The 17,198-nt window shown below is 38.2% G+C and overlaps 1 protein-coding gene across 2 annotated transcripts in view; it reads left to right on the top strand.

Moving 5' to 3' along the window:
* Window positions 1-17,198, top strand: part of cntn3a.2 (contactin 3a, tandem duplicate 2) — a 67,590-nt gene that overhangs the window by 28,028 nt on the left and 22,364 nt on the right. For both annotated transcript variants that reach the window (XM_043225550.1, XM_043225549.1), the window contains 7 exons: window positions 37-240; window positions 1,194-1,296; window positions 1,811-1,995; window positions 8,865-9,001; window positions 9,207-9,336; window positions 14,018-14,168; window positions 15,837-15,964. In XM_043225550.1, coding sequence (XP_043081485.1) covers window positions 37-240; window positions 1,194-1,296; window positions 1,811-1,995; window positions 8,865-9,001; window positions 9,207-9,336; window positions 14,018-14,168; window positions 15,837-15,964 — 1,038 coding nt within the window. The remainder of the gene's footprint in view (window positions 1-36; window positions 241-1,193; window positions 1,297-1,810; window positions 1,996-8,864; window positions 9,002-9,206; window positions 9,337-14,017; window positions 14,169-15,836; window positions 15,965-17,198) is intronic.

Below are 17,198 nucleotides of genomic sequence, written 5' to 3' on the forward strand. Positions count from 1 at the left end.
GAATTATATATGTTTTGTTCCCTATCTCTTTTCCAGATCTCTCATTTGCATGGGTCTTTAATGAGTACCCTTACTTTGTTCAGCAAGACAATCGTCGCTTTGTCTCTCAGGAGACGGGAAACCTTTACATCGCCAAAGTCGAGCCCTCAGATGTGGGTAACTACACATGCGTGGTGGTTAACCGCATCACTAAAGGCAAAGTCCTCAGCTCGCCGACCCCTCTGGTACTACGAACCGATGGTAACTGTCTTCTTTTTTTTCAATGGGCAATTAGTAGGCAGAAGCTGAATCATAGCATAGCACTAAAGGGTTTGATCGACCTGACTTTGATGCCTTTAAGCATCAGGTTAGGTTGAATTGTGATAGTGCACTTGCTGTAGGAGGTCCCTTCCACCACGTACATGTAAAATGAAATAAATGAAGAGCTTTAATGCAGCGTATCCAGTAAAAAAAATAAAATTAAAACTTCATTAACACACGACTCTGCCCAAGTAATATTAAATATTAAAAGCATCAAGTACTCAAACTAAATAACTAACATGTTCTTATGCAACTTTAGATAATTTATGTGTCTAGCTGGGCTAACAGCTCTCTCTCTATATATATATATATATAGCTGTTATACCATGGGTTGGGGCTTCTTTGCCAAGGTTTACTAAATGTATTGAATTATGCAGGTGTATTAATATCTGTGTTTTTGTATTTGGACTTTAAACACTATGAAACACTAATTTATTTTGCTTTGGATTTGAAAGCAACACCGAAAACACTTTCTTTCTGGTGTCGACAGCACGTTAACCATGCAAACACTTTTTTTAACATAACAAGACAGTGTAAATTAGTTTTAGACAGCATTTTTTAGAAGTCAGAGCTTCATATACAACCCTGCTTACTCTCCAGAAACACTTTCACAGTCCTAAATATACTTTGCCATAAAGTAAACACAAACAATGGCTGGATAAAATATTTACAGACACTGTAAAAACTGCAGCAAACACCACACCTCTTCACGTTGTGTCAGACTCCAGATGACGGTATGAATAATTTGTTGCTGCTTGTGCTCAGGGGAAAAAAGCTGTTCACCTACTAACCCTCTTTGATTTCTGTCTTATAATGCATTTTATACTATTACACATAATCAGTGAATGAAAATAATCACGAATGAAAAAATAAAGCAGTTTTTTTTTTTCTAGGCGTAATGGGTGAATATGAGCCGAAAATAGAGGTTCATTTCTCTGACATGGTTCCGGCTGCAAAGGGATCAGTTGTGACACTGGAGTGTTTTGCTTTGGGGAAGTAAGTGTGATTCCGCACCCTTTTGTAGTTACTGATGCCGCTTCCTTCCTTTACGGCTACCAGGACTTTTAATGGTGCTCTGTCACTGAGCTTAATGTGTTTTTCAACTTGGCCCTTTTCCACCACTTCTCGCCACCTTTTAAACATGCTTGTCAAAATCTGTTTGGGAAATACCGTATAACAGTCTATTTTTTGCCTTGAGGCAATTTTTCTCTCTCAATTGATCCCATTAGCGGATGAGCCATATACGTATTCCTTGCGAAAAAAAAAAACCCGAGATGGTGTCTTATGAGGAAATGTAACTCATTTAGTATGTTAGAGCTGTGATATGAGGAGGAACGACAGTAATCTACAATATAATGATATTATACAAAATTTCTGTTCTTCATCTTCATCTTTTCTGTTTCTCTCTCTCTCTCTCTCTGTATGTTCTTTTTACATCTTTTTCTCTCTATGTAGCTTTTTCGTGTTTCTCTTTTGTGAGATTACTCACCATGGTTTTTCATACATTCAGCCCAGTTCCAGAGATAACGTGGAGGAGAGCGAACGGAGTGCCGTTTCCCAGCAAGGTGAAGATGAAGAACTCAAATGTAGTTCTGGAGATTCCCAGTTTCCAGCAGGAGGATGCCGGAGGCTATGAATGTGTGGCTGAGAACAAGATGGGAAAGAACACAGTGCAAGGACGACTGTCTTTCCACGGTATGATTATTTCACTCGTACTGTAGTACTTTTATATTCAGTGCACATGGTGTGATTAATATTTGCCATAAAAAATGACCTGGATTTTGCAAAATGTCACAGCAGTTTCTTGCAATAAATCAGAGTTTTACAATGAAATCCATGCAGATTAGGTATTTTTCACTGCATTGTGATTTACCTCATCACATAAATGGTTTAATCTTCCTTTGACATTGTATAAATACTTCTGTAAAAATTGCTAGTGTATTAATGAGTTGCCAGGTCTGTAACTGAATTTTTTTTTTACGTTGTGTAGGTTGTATGTAGATATGTTTTGTTCGGATTTGTGCCATTATTTCAAAGCACTGTTAGCAGAAGCCTGTCTTCTTTGCCGTATCGTGTTCCCAGTCATTGAAATTAATGCTTGCTAATAATTTAAAACGCACTTAATGAATATTATTGTTGTCATAACAATTCAAATTCTTGCCTGCATTTACCATGAGGAACCCTGCCAGTTCAGTCATTTCACAACTGCAGTGAATTGCTTTCTGATTACTTTCTGCCCTGTCTGGACTTTCTTATAGTTTCCATAACCGCATAGTAAAGTCCAAAATAAACGGAGCTCACGTAATGGAATTGGCAGCATGATGTTGTACCGTGCCAAGACTCAGCAGTGCTAAATGCTAATTTGAGACACTTTCGTTGATCCAGAAAGGTGTCAAATGGCAGAAGTTACAATTTTATAGAGCCAAATCATAGATTGATATATAGCATTTTTTCCTTCTTTTTTTTTCTTTTTGCTTTTAGACAGATAGATATTTGCTTCATGATGACTTGATGGATATTCACTTTATAATGGATAGTTTAAAATTTGCTTTATAAATGATGGACATATATTTGCTTTATGACAGATGGATGGATGGATATTTGCCTTATGATGGATAGATATTTGCTTTAGAATGCATAGATATCTGCTTTATTATGGATAGATGGATAGATATTTGCTGTATAGTAGATGTCCATGGTGGCTGATAAGGCTTAAGTGGCCTTGAATACTCTACCACTTGTTGAGCAGACATGTGTGGGGACCACTGATGCAGCATTTATAGTTTATTTATACTTTACAGAGTGCTTGCTTCTCTTGTGCTATGATTGTCCTTCTGGATTCAGATGTCTGGCAGCCTTGATGGGTCATCTTGCATCATGTTGGTCAATCTTGTGCCAGGATTTCCCAGGAGGTGATGTCAATATCCATGGATTTAAGAGAGGCTTTCAGCGTGTCTTTGTATCAATTCTTTTGTCCCCCACACAATTGCTTTCCTTGAGATAGTTCATTATAGAAGATCTGTTTAGGGATGCAGTCATCTGGCATCCTTACAACATGTCCTGCCCAGCGTGTCTGGGCTTTCATCAACAGGGTATAAACTGACGGCAGGCCTGCTCTGGAAAGGACTTCTGTGTCTGGCACCTTGTTCTGCCACCGGATCCTCAGATGTCTGTGGAGACAAGTCATGTGAAAATGGTTCAGTTGCCCGGTATACCTCCTGTTAGTTACCACTACTACCTGGTAGACTTTTGTAACAAGGCTTGTTCCACTGCGGTCCCACACATTGGTCCGCAGTCTGCTGAATGCAGAGCTTGGCTTGGCTTGGCTTGGCTGTAACTTCGGTTTTCATGGAACTGAAGTACCGACAGGATGAATCTGTTAGGGCACCCAAAAATTTACATGATGCTCCACAAGCTTTCACAACTGACAGTGTCGAAAGCCTTGATGAGATCCACAAAGATGGTATACAGTTCACGATTCTGCTCTTGACAATTCTCTTTTAGCTGTCAGGCTAAGAATATCATGTCCACCATGCCACGCTCTGTCTCGGGTAATAGACCTTGTTCCAGATGGTCAGTCAGGCGATTGGCCTGTAAGGATACAGCCATTGATGGTTAGACATCTAGGCTGTGGTTGATATCCACCTGGGGTACTCTGGAGTTGCCTTGTTATTGACAGAGGTAGGAAGGTTCAGCATGGAAGTGCTCAGCTTAGCGCTGTAGAATAAAAATTCTGGATTTCATCTGCTTTGGCACTCAACCAGGAGCCCTGCATCTTGTGAAGATTGCTCTGTACAATCCTGCAAATGTTGTTAAAGGCATTTTTGTTAGCTGTTAGCTGTTAGCTGGTCATTCTGATGAAGGCGGTTCTTTTCAGCAAGTAGGGCTTTGATCTCTTGATCATTTTCATCAAACCAGACCTGCTGTTTCCTGTTTGAAGGTCCAAGAATCTTTAGTACAGAAGAATGCAAAATATTCCGGAAATGTGTCCAGTCCAGTCAGCATTTTCCTTGTTTTGCAGCTCTGAGAGTTGGTTTCCACAATCTTTTGCTAGTGAAGCTCAGTTTGCTCACATTGATCTTTTTCATCACAGCTTTCCCTGTGTTTCCCTCTGGACGCCTCATTGGCTTGATGTGAAGACAACTTGGAGATGATGAGTCTGTGGTCAGTCCAGCAATCAACACTCTGCATGGTTTTGGATACCCTTACATCCTGTATGTCTTTCCTCCTCACAGTGACATAATCAATGCCAGAGCTTGGAGCGTGGGCTCATCCAGGATGTCTTTTAGTGAGTAGGCAGGTGGAAGATAGTATTAGTGATGATTAAATCTTGAGCAGCACATGTCTTCAGTAACAGTAGGCCATTGCTGTTGCATTTTGCTGATTCCATTTTTTTTCAATGACATCCCAGACCGAGTGATAGGAACCCATATCTGGATTCGTCATTGTAGGTGCATAGGCGCTAATCAGTGTGGCTTGCTTTCTGCTTGGCAGTGAGAGATGCAATGTCATAAGTTGGTCATTCACACCCTTAGGAAGACTGGCAAGTTTGCAGACAAGATCATTCTTAACCGCAAAGCCAGCTCCAGATTCACAACGTTCGACACTGCTGTGTCCACGCCAGAGGAATGTGTAGCTGCCTCATGTTTCTGTGAGCTGACCATCATTGGCTAAATGAGTTTCAGACAGGGGTTGAGAGGGGAATGGGATCCCCTCCAGCCACTGTAAGATGGCCAAGGTTCTGTGAAGCAAGCAATGTTTAGGACACTTTTTCTAGCCCCTTACTACGGAGGTGAGCACTATGGTCCTAAAGAGGGCTGCTCAGTCACACCGGTAGATGCAGAATCCAGCTGTTGCTTCATTCAGCAAGAAGACGACTATTACACTTGCGGCTTGCACACGGTTTGCGGCTACAGCTCCCAGTGAATCCACACCTGCTGTTTCGCCACTGGCCTATCGCCACAGGACCTTAAGGTTGCGTAAATTGGAGAACGTCAAGAAGTCAAGACTTCTGATAGATTAAATTATGATAGATATTTGCTTTATAATTGATGGATGAATATTTACTCTATAATGGATAGATATTTGCTTTGTCATGGACAAATGTTTTTATTTTATGATAGATGGATGGATGTTTGCTTTATGGATAAGTAAATATTTGATTGATAATGAATACATAGAAATATGCTTTATGATAGATGAGTGGATATTTGTTTTGAATGGATGGATGGATAGATATTTGCTAGATGGAATCATTTTTTCACCTCTGGTGTATTATTCATTATCATTATATTTTAGTTAATAATACTGCTCGTTATTAGCAATTCAGACGCTGCAGTTAGGTCAGCTCTTATTACCTTTGCCATTTCACTCTCCAATTTATTCATTATTTTGTCTTAGTTTTATAAGATAAAGCTTCTGTTCCAAATCTGACACCAAAGTCTGGCTCAAAGGGATATTGCTTAAATATGGACAAATTGCAGCTCTATCTGGAACCTAAGTACTTGTGAGCCCATTTTTGGAGGCGAGACATGACTCAAAGGACTATTAGGCACTAGAAGCAAGCATGTGAGAATCATTACCTCCTTGGCTCTGTCATTTTCCATCGACACGATAACAAGAAGAACAGATCTCAACCTAATGATGTGGAGATCACTGACTACCAGCCATAGCGTGCTTAAAAATTATTCAATAGCAAGATAAAAATAGCACACGTTTCTTGTGATAATTGATGGCAGCTACTCAATATCTCATAGGTATAAAGACGTTTCACATGTGATGTTGTTGATTCAAATAAATGTATATATAATACAAATAAGAACACTACTTGCAAGGAACCCATTAGTGAAATACAATACAAACAAAAACGTAGCGCGAATCAGCACAGCACTATTGCATTAGAGAGGTGGAATTTCAAAGGTGTTTCTTCCACTCACATTTGTGTACCCACCATTTCTAAGTTCCCAGATGAAATGCTGTTATTGTGAACGCAAGTTTGTTCGTTCGTTCCCAAGGTTTGTGTATGACTTATTGAGAAGGTTAGAGGGGCAGGTGCAACTCTGACCTTCTTCTGAAAAGACCCGGCCTCCACAAATGATACAAAAACATGAAAGCTTTTTTTCCCAGCGCTGTCAGAGTGCAAGCGTTTTTGTATAATGCAGTATGTCAAACTCTTTGAAAAAGGCTAGAGTGTAGAAAAGAAGAACTGATCACAGTTGTGAGGTTGGTCAGCTCCTGTGTTTCATAGATGTTTGGGTCTCTGAAATGTTAATATTTTGATTTTGGGAGTCCCAAACAACAGGTTGACATGCATGCAAGGTCAAAACACTTTCATTTTCTAATAATAGGCTTTTTTTTTCTTTCTTTTTCACACGATTCATTTAACGAATCATTTTTCCAAACCCCTCTGGTGATTGGTTCATTTAATTTCAAAGTAGTGTTTGTGAGCTTTTAACGCTACAAAAGTGAGATCTAGTGGCAAAGAATGTATTTGCATTTTCATTCAGATAAACACACAACAAGTGGGTGGGAAATATGCTAATATGTCATGTTGGCGTCAAAAGGAAATGGCGTGGGACTCATTTTAAAGACAAGTCTTTTTTTGAGAGACAAAACGTTGCACTTTTAGATTTACAACTTTGCAGGATGTTTTCATTCACTTAGAGCTGTGTTACACATTGCATGAAAGGTAATTTTCAAAAATCCATAATAGGGGCACTTTAATTAATTCCTGGGAAACCAGAGCTGATCAGTTTTCTTGATGAGTCAATCAGTACATGACTCCGATCGATCAGTTAAGTGCTTAGTTGCCACAAAACCTGCAAGCTCCGTTAGCGGGACTGTGATTGATGGTTCATCTATGGGCATGCTTGCGCGGATTTTGTGTGATTGGTGGGAATCAACAACGCAGAACATGAGGAGAGTGTCACATTATAGAACCGCGTTTGACAGTTCAATCATGAATCTAGGCAAAATCGGGGACATGAATGGAGACCTGTCACCTTTTCAATCGGCAGAAAGGCGGATGGATTGAGTGCTTATTGACATTTTGTGCTTCCAATTAATCGAATAAAAGAGTGACCATGTTTCTGCAAAGCCGAACGCTACAATCATTGTACGGTTTGTGGTTTCTTGTAACTGCTATCATGTTACTACAGCACAAGACCAAGTCTTTCTGATGTTCTAGTCCCTATACATGGCCCTCAAGAAAAAAAAATAATTTGGAAATACAATAAGAATAGAAACAACTAAGCAGCAATCTATGTTAACAGTTCTTGCCTTAACAATTATGTTTTCATTAAGATTGGAAGATGTGGTGCTATATTTATTCATTCAACAGAGGCTTTTATCCAAAGCGAGTTACAAAAGAGGAACAAAGCAATTTGTCAAAGAGCCAACAGTAATCGTAGTACACAATGCTGTGTTTATTATACAACAAGGAGGCAAGCTTAAAAAGAGGAGAAATGCAGAGAAGAATTTCCATTTTAAAATAACAATATAATTAAAGCAGTCATAGAATAGCGTTGTTTTTTGTTGTTTTCTTTTCCATGACTGTTTTCTTAAAATGTTAATGTTAAGTAACTTTTTTTTAGCATATCCCGTGTTGACCTATCAGTCAAGAACGTGATGATTACTTACTACTTTTTAAAAGTTTTTATTCACCAAGGACACGTTAAACCGAGGAAAGTGACAGGCATATCACAAAACACATTTCTAGTAATATTATATACCGTGTTTCTAATGCTGTTCTTTTGAGCATTATATTGATCAAAGAACACTGAAAAAATGTGTTACAGTCCACATAGACATTAAGCAGTCCAGCTGTTAACATTGATAATAAGTGTTTCTCAAGCAGCGAGTGAGCATATTAGAACGATTTCTGAAGGATCATGTGACACTGAGACTGGAGCAGTGATGCTGGAAATTCAGCCTCGTATCACAGGAATAAATAAAGAAATGCACGAAAATTACCTTTCATGCAGTGTGTAACACAGCTATAAGTGAAAAGAAAAGCTAACTCTGAATCATTGATGTGAACATGAAACATTAGCATATTGCCCACATGTACAGACCTGGAAAAACTTGATTTTCACGTTTGTCTGAACATTGCTTGAAATGAAATCAACCAATCACTGGAGGAGTTTGAAAAAATGAATAACTGAACAAACAGTTTGGGAGTCATTGTACAAATTGGGTAAAAAGTCTTTTGACCTTACATGAATGTCAACCTGTTGTTAGGGACTATCAAAATCTAAATATGAACCTTTCATAACCCATAATAGGGGCACTTTAAAATATTTTCTAATAGAAAACGGTTACAGTATATTGTAATAATATTTAACAATATTACTGTTTTTACTGTATGTGTGATTGAATAAATGAAACCTTGGTGAGCATGACGTGAAAAATACTGAGACGAGAAATTGTGGAAACATGATCACAACTGAGGGAAAAATCTTCACAAAAACCAGAAAGATATCTTTGTGATTCAAAAACTTAAAAACAATATATAATGAATGACCGATGATTGAATTAATAAAAATGATTGACTTTTGTCTCTTCAGCGAAGCCTCAGTGGGTTCAGACGATGCGAGACAACGCTTTGTCAATCGAAGAGAGATTGTTCTGGGAGTGCAAGGCCAATGGGAAGCCCAAGCCTTCGTACAGCTGGTTGAAGAATGGAGAACTACTGGCAGCCGAGGTAAAATTCAAGCAATGGTGTGGTCATGAAAAGACTGGGATGGCAGTGCAAGGATGCCCAGGTCAAAACTCAGGATGGGAGCTTTGTTAAATGTATATGACAAAGTTGTATTGATTATATAATATCTAAATCTATGTCGCTCTTGTTGGAGTTGAATGCACAGCTATTTTAAAATTCTTTTCATTGCTGTTCTTCTGTATCACAGGACAGGATCCAGATAGAGAACGGAGCCCTGACAATGAGCTCTGTAAACCTCTCAGATGCTGGCATGTATCAGTGTGTCGCTGAGAACAAACATGGAATCATTTATTTTGGTGCTGAATTGGTGGTGTTAGGTAAGAGAACCTCCTGTACCCTTCTCATTTCCAATTATCTTGAGCCTTTGTTCGCTCTGCAACACCATCCCAGCGAACAGACAACATTTCATTACACTGCTTTTTGCTGCAGCTTTGCATGTGCAGCATAATCTTTCTAGAATCTACAATCGCTAATTAATTTATATAAACAAAAATATTTGATTTTATGTTATATTGACTGCCATGCAATAAATTATAATTTAGTTCATATTTTTATTCACCAATTCAGTAATGAAAGAGACTGTTTGAATAGCTGTATAAGTGTTACATTAAAAACTAGTAAATATTGTTATGATAAAAAAAGTTTTAAAATGTTTTAATATTTGGAAAAATAAACGTTTTGCCATTGAGTTACCTGCAATAAAGTATGATTTTTTTTATACTGTTGTTTAAAGCATTTTATTACATTTATTATACATTTTTCATTTACTACTACTATTACTGCTCCTAATAATAATATTAATAAAAAGATACTAACTATATGATAATGTAAATAACATCATCATAATGTTTAAGTGTTGGTTTCCTATAGATAGAGTGAATTAAGACCAGCAGATGTAATGCTATTTTGATGCTATTATATATTATTTTAAATATTTGTACTTATTTTTATGTATAGTTATTTTAATAATTATTTCATAGTAGTGATAAGGCAAAGCCTTATTTATCTGACCTGCAGGTGTAGGAATATAAAAAAACATATATTGAAAAAACAGCATTTTATATTATTGCAATTTTACTGCTAGTAATAAATAGTTTGTTTTGTTTTTTCACACCATTGTTGTTTATCGTACTATTGTTGAATAGCTGTATAAACACACATTTCTCATTTGCTGGAAAAATAAACGTAAACAAAGCAACACTTCATTTGCAAGCTTTTAACAGGTTACATTGAGAACACTTAATATAACAGCCTTTAGGTGTCAGTTACCTATTTAAGAGTAGACAGAGTAAACTAAGACTAGAGCACCTTTTTCCTTTTTTACATACGTTTACAGTGTGCTTGAATTGTTTTCTTCATATTTTGAAATAAAAATGATGGTGAGTAGACTTTGAGTCTGTACTTTTAAATGTAGAGTCACTGGTTCAATTGGCACTACAAAGAAGTGACTAGTGCAGTTTGCAAAAAAAGGATGAAACTGATTATGAATATCAGAACACAGCTCTCATCCGCTGGTGTGCGCTGAGGTTTTTACAGCCAAATAAACTCTCAAAATGGGCTCACACACCAAGGAGCTGCCCTCTTTTCAACATTTCCCATAAGAACATCGATTTTGCAACATTTAGAGTGGGGTGGCGTGGCACTGTGACTTTCAGTAATGTTAATCCACTATTGATTGGCTGGTGGGAGATGAGGAACTGTGGCCGCTCTGTTGACAACATGACAAAGCCACAATTGAGGGGTTCACTGGTGGAAAAACCTTCCAGTAGACAGTGACAAAGACCAGAGAAAGATCTTTGTCATCGGTTCACAGAGAGAGAGAAGGAGAGAGAGAGATGGTGGAAAGTGGGTAGAGGTCATTAAGGACACCTCTGCTTTCCGACTGCAGCCAATTCTTTCACTGGTCTTGTCTAATGATGTTTGTATAGAAGCCAGCAACCCTCCACGGGCTAATTAGGTAATAGAGATGCTATTTAACAATGCTTTAGGCCACAGCGTGCTCGCTATGACAGTGCATAAGCAGCTTTCCCATTCGCAGCATTGGATAAACGCTGCTTCTCGGCAGAGGAGACACATTAGACCCAATTAGTGTTGGTCTTTTAGCATTGCATCATCGCTATCGGAAAATGTCTTTCATATAAGGGCTACTTTAAAAGCTGGACAACTTGTATATACACTGGTGTCATCTGACTGTGTAATAGCAGTCTTCCCTAAACATCTTTAGGGTTTCATACTACACGTTTTTAAAGGGCTAGGTTATTCAAAAATGACTTACATGTTGTTGTTGTTGTTGTTTATTTATTTATTTTACATTTTATAGGACAGAAAAAAATGTTTTGCTTTGTTTTGGAAAGAAATGTTCATTCATTAGAATGTTAAACCAGTGTCATTTCCGTATCATTTAGGTACTATTAAAGTTTTTGTTAATATTTTGTATTTTAATTTTAGTGTTAGTTTTTTTTGTGTTTGTAGGTGTTTGTTTTGTGTTTTTTTTTATTTTTTATTTATTATTTCAGTTTCAGTTAAATATTTTTCTACATAACTTACAAGTTAAGCTAAATGAGATGTTGTCTTGGAAACTAGCTGTAATTAATTAAGTCTATTTTTTATTCTAATTAAATTTTTATTTCAAGCAATTCAAATATTTTTGATTGGTTTAATATAAGTTAACTGTATTAACCCTGGATCAATATTAATATAAAACGTCTCTAGGTTACGTATGTAACTCTTGTTCCCTGAGGGAACAATACGCAATTTTTGGAACGCCTCCTCTGATTCGTGCCTGTAATCAGACCAATGGATGCTTTGTGCATCACGGACGAGATGACGTATGACCAGGAACCTATAAAAGCATGTGAGGTGAACACAGTGGGAAGCACTTCCATGGCACCACACAAGGATCTGGTGTGCCACCTTGTACAAGGGACATGAACGAAGACCTCCTTGGTGGTTGATATAAGAGACTACCGATGTGTTGTCACACCAATGCACCAACCCATGGTTATCTCTCAGATCTGGGAGAAAGAACTTCAGTGCTCAACATACAGCCAGCATCTCCAGGCAAACATCTTTTAGATCTATCTTGACAAACCAGTCCTTGGAATTGATCTGAGACACTACCTTCCTGACAGTAAGCCTCTTGAAGTTCAGTCGTACGACTGATTGGCCCAATAGCTTTGGCGGTCTCCTTCGTGGGGCGGAGAGACAAGTCAGCGGTTCTCCTTAAGTCTTTGATGTCATCAGAGTCAATTCCCTTTCCCTCATCTTACCTCCTTAAGCAGGTCTGCTTGATACAGCTGGAGCACTGCCATAGTATGAAGACAGGCTTCAGCTTGACCTGCTGCCGAGTACCCTTTGTCTACTAGCATCAATGTAACACGTAACAGCTTATTGGGTGCCGGGGCTTTAAGAGACGATGCAACACCGGGAGACAGACAACCTGTGAGCATCTGTTCAACCTGGGGGAGCGCTCTATATCCACACTCATTTAATCTCAAAACATTGCTGTAATCAATGAGGCGGGCTGAGTACGGTCTTCCTCGTGATCTTGATAAATCATTATGGAGATCGAGAAAAAACTGCAATCCCCCACCTGGATGGAGTGGCTTCCCCCTTAAAAAGCGTTCATCCAGCTTGCTCTTTGATGGTTCAGCCTGTTTCTCAGCAGGCCATTCAAGATTTAACTTGGCCACAGCATGAGTTATAACCTTCACAAGCTTCTCGTACTGCGCTGCCTGTGGGGGTACATCTTCGACCCCCTCAGAGGATGACAGTTTGAGCTCCTAATGCTCTCCCCCAGGAAAGAAACTGCTCCATCGCAGCATCCCTGGGAGGAAGCGCTGGATCTCGAAATCTCCGGATGAAGAAAGGGACCATCCAATCTTCGAGATCCCTCTGCGAACCACACAACTGCAGCAGCAGGACCAGAGCCGCAGAGATCGCAAATTTTCAAAAAGAGCTCTCCAGGAGTGAAGCGTCCGCATGGAGAGGCGGTCAGAGTACGGACAGTCAACTCACTTGAGAACCATCTCAGCATACTTCGCTCCCAAACAAACAACACAAAGGGTGTATTAGCGCACAACCTGAACTGTTTGCTGCTCTCCCACTTATTTTCAGTCTTTTGACATGTTGTGATAGACAGACAGTAACAGTAAATACAACAAACACACACACAGTGTTTCGCTGAAAGACAGAAGCTGCTGTTGTGTTCACCTCACATGCTTTTATAGGTTCCTGGTCATACGTCATCCCATCCATAATGCATAAAGCATCCATTGGTCTGATAACATACACGATTCAGAGCGTGGTTGCCTATCGACGCTATCGACTGAAGGGGAACAGTATAATATTAGCCTATTATAATTTAAAATAATGATTCTACAATTATTGTAAAAATAAAAGTACCCAAATTAAGTTTTTGCTTAAATAATATATGTTTGGAAACACTTTAGAAAAGGTAACACTTATTACTAATTAGTTAACTATTAGCTATAAATATATTTAATATACAAACATATTTTTCTTAAATACATAAATGCGTGTTTTTATTTTATATATATATATATTATTTATTAAATATTCACAGTACACACGCATTTATTATGTGAACAGAAATATATTTCATTTATATGTGTTTTTTTGTTTTCTTTTTCTCAGATGGTCTCAGTAAAGACTGGTCAGATTACGGTAGTCAACTGTATCTTGCACAACCTAGTGCTCAGAACCACCCGCAGGATGTGGAGCTGCACCGTGCAAATTGCAACCATAACTAATTTCATACCCGATTTGCATAATTCCTCCAAAACAACAAAGAGCGTACAAGTGAAATCCCTCCAGAATTTGCATTGAAATGTTCCTTTAAGAGAAAATGCTAGAGTGGTCCTGCATCAGCAGCGCACACAAACACAAACAAAATGCTGCTGTCCGTTTACTGTAATGCACAGGGAATCCGTGCCTGAGGCAGCAGTTTGACGCTCTTGCCCCTATGTTTTTCCACAGCCTCGCCCCCAGACTTTTCCAGAAGCCCTCTCAGAGCTCTGCTTAAAGCCAAGACGGGTAGCACCGTCACGATGGAGTGCAGGCCGCAGGCGTTTCCCACAGCCACCAGCATGTGGAGGAAAGGCAACGAACCGGTGCAGAGCTCAGAGAGGTACAGATACCATCTTTTTTTTCTCCCTTTTCTTTGTATTTCCGTCCTTAATTCCTCTTATTGCTTCTTTCTAACCGTGTATTCATCCCGGCTTCACCCCGGGAGCCCTGCTATGTTCACACTATCTGTGCGCAGCCTGCAACTGAACAGTTATCAAAAGGAAGCTGCATTGCCAATTGTGGTAGCTCACTGACCATAACACACATGAATTATGAAGCAGGCCATTAGGCCGGGCCGGCAGGAGGTCGCTCTGCATTTTGGGTTGAGTCTGTCAAGTATGAAATGATTCCTGGTAGGACGCCACTTGAGGAAGCATGGAGGATCGCAAGCTTGGCTCTTTTTATAATGAAGTTGGATTAAATAGTATGGGGAGAATCCTGTCAAGGGTGCAGAACTACTGTGGGAAAACAATAGATTTGCATTAAGCCACAGTTGTTTGTTTTGAGAGCATTCAGCGAGACATCCCAAGTCCAATTTAACTGTAAGCGCATTGCCGGGGAACTGTGCATTACAATATTAACGTTCCAGTACTGGGTTACCAGCATTTGCTGTCTGGTACTCTGGGTGATATATTGTAAATAGCTCTTATATAAGGAAGGCCAGGGGCAATTTTTAAAATTTTCATAAATCAAACATCACCAATAGAACCATTACATCTTTGCACCGAGAAAGCAGTGAGAATAATTTTGTTTTTATTGCAAGATTCAAGAATTTACCATTATAGGGATTGGTTGCAGCATTGCTATGTACTAGATAAAAAATGGCTTGAAAACTAGATAAAACTAAAATTTGATCAAAATATGATTGCTTTAGTTTATATTAATCACTAAGCAGTTTTTGGGTGTAAGTAAAGCAATTTCCTTTCTATCACAAGAATAGTATAGACTACTTTTGGTTGCGGATTTTGGTTTCATTAATATTTTTTTTTAAAGAAAGTATAATTGTTATGCAAGGACGAACATAAAAATTAAAACGTGACTTTTACATTGTTACATAAAGGATTCTATTGCAAATAAATGCTCTTTTGAACTTGATTTTAAAAAACATGAAAGTTTCCACAAAAATACGAATCAGCACAGCCAATGATAATAATAAGAAATGTTTTTGAGCATATATATATATATATATATATATATATATATATATATATATATATATATATATATATGATCAAATAAATATTTTCGATCAAATAAATGCCATTTAAAAAATCTTTCCGACCCCAAACGTTTGAAAGATATCTAAATGTCAAATAAGAACATAATTATATGAAATTCAAATTATAGGCACTTCATGTGAGAATACAAGGTTTGTATTTAATAAAATTGTAGATGAAGGGTTGAAAAAGTAGTTTAATTCAAACATGGGGCGGTAGATTGAGCGATGCAGGCTGCTGTTATAGCTCGTCGGCTTTACGTTTGAGCGACTGTTTCGTGTGAACGCACACTCTTCAGCTTCATTGGCTCTTGGACAGCTGCATGCACCGAGCCATGGAGAGTGTCCAGTGCACAGAGATTTATGTGCCATTGTATAGAAACACATAATGTTTTTCTTACTACATTTCTACTGTTACCGAAAGATAAAACACATTTGTACTCGGAATCTAGCTCCATTGTGAGTTAACCGAGTTTAAATTTGATTTGAGAGGATTGTGCTTCTCTCCTTTAGGATAACTTTACTTCCTGATGGAACACTTAGAATTACAAATGTGACCAAGATGGACGGGGGAAACTACGCTTGCTTGGCTAGAAACCAGTTTGGTGCGGCCAGCACTACAGGAAGACTGCTGGTCACAGGTATGGATTACTGTAACCGTATTACGCTCTGGGCTTCCTCTTTGCTGTTGCTTTAGATAGAAGTTACTCTAGATTCTCGTTCAACTGTGGGAATGTTGTGTGGGAAGAGGTGATTTTTCTCCAAACTCTGGAGGCTTCAAAGGCAGTTGTGCGCTTGATACGGCTGCGCAATTAATCAAGATCATGACAGTTTCTTCTCAATCCAAAAAGGAAAACTCTGTCTTTACTCTAAGTCGTGTTAGTGTAAATGATTCTTTCTTCTGCGGAACACAAAGAAAGATATTTTAAAGAATGTCGGAACTGTTTTTGTCAATGGCGGGCCCCAAAATGGATGGTGAGATAAAGATAATTCCAAAGGAAAACAAATTTTTTTTATATGGAAATATCATCAAACCTCACATTATTAATGTGATGCCGACTTGATATAGTCAACTAAAACTAAAACCATAAAAAATATAGAATTATCTGAAATAAAATGACCTGCATACAATAAAAATCTTTAGCTACTTTCTAAAGAATCAATAACTAAAACTGAAAAATAATAGTTTAAAGTTTGAAGTTTAAAGAAAAAACAAAGCAAATGCTAAAATAAAACCTAAAATGTGACATTTCTCAACAAAGCAGCTGAAATATTCTTCAGATGTCATATTTGTGTTTGAGAGAATAAAGATCACATAACTTTGGGAAAACACAAGGTTAAGTAAATGAGAATGAATTTTATTTTAATTTAATTTATTTTGTGTGTGTGTGTGTGTTTTGAGTGAAATTTGCTATCTTGGCCTCATAGTTACCCCAGAACAACATTTACATTCATTCATTTAGCAGGTGCATTTATCCAAAGCGACTTACAGTAGCGGGACAAAAGCAACAGATAGATTCATCCAGAGTATTTATGAAGGTGTTCTGCCAATTAGAGGATTTCTATTTCATGTAGTTCATTCTGTTTTTATAATGCATTCTGAAAGGAAAGTTGTTTGATTGCTTTCTGGGGCTTACATGCTCCTCTAGTGTAATGCGATGGGTTGAGCGGTTCAGCTCTCCAACTGGCAGGTTTTTTTTTTATTCTTCTCTCAGCTCAACTCAACAGGGATGGGATACAGTGGCTTTTTGTGTGTTGTTGTAATTACCCATTTTCACGCTCCGCTTATGGCATTGCAATTACCCTGGATTACACTAATGGAGTGTGTGAGGGTGTAGGTTATAGGTTGAGCGTGCACAATTTAGAGAGAAAAAT

This window comes from Puntigrus tetrazona, chromosome 23 (genome assembly GCF_018831695.1).
Source record: "Puntigrus tetrazona isolate hp1 chromosome 23, ASM1883169v1, whole genome shotgun sequence".
Taxonomy (NCBI): domain Eukaryota; kingdom Metazoa; phylum Chordata; class Actinopteri; order Cypriniformes; family Cyprinidae; genus Puntigrus; species Puntigrus tetrazona.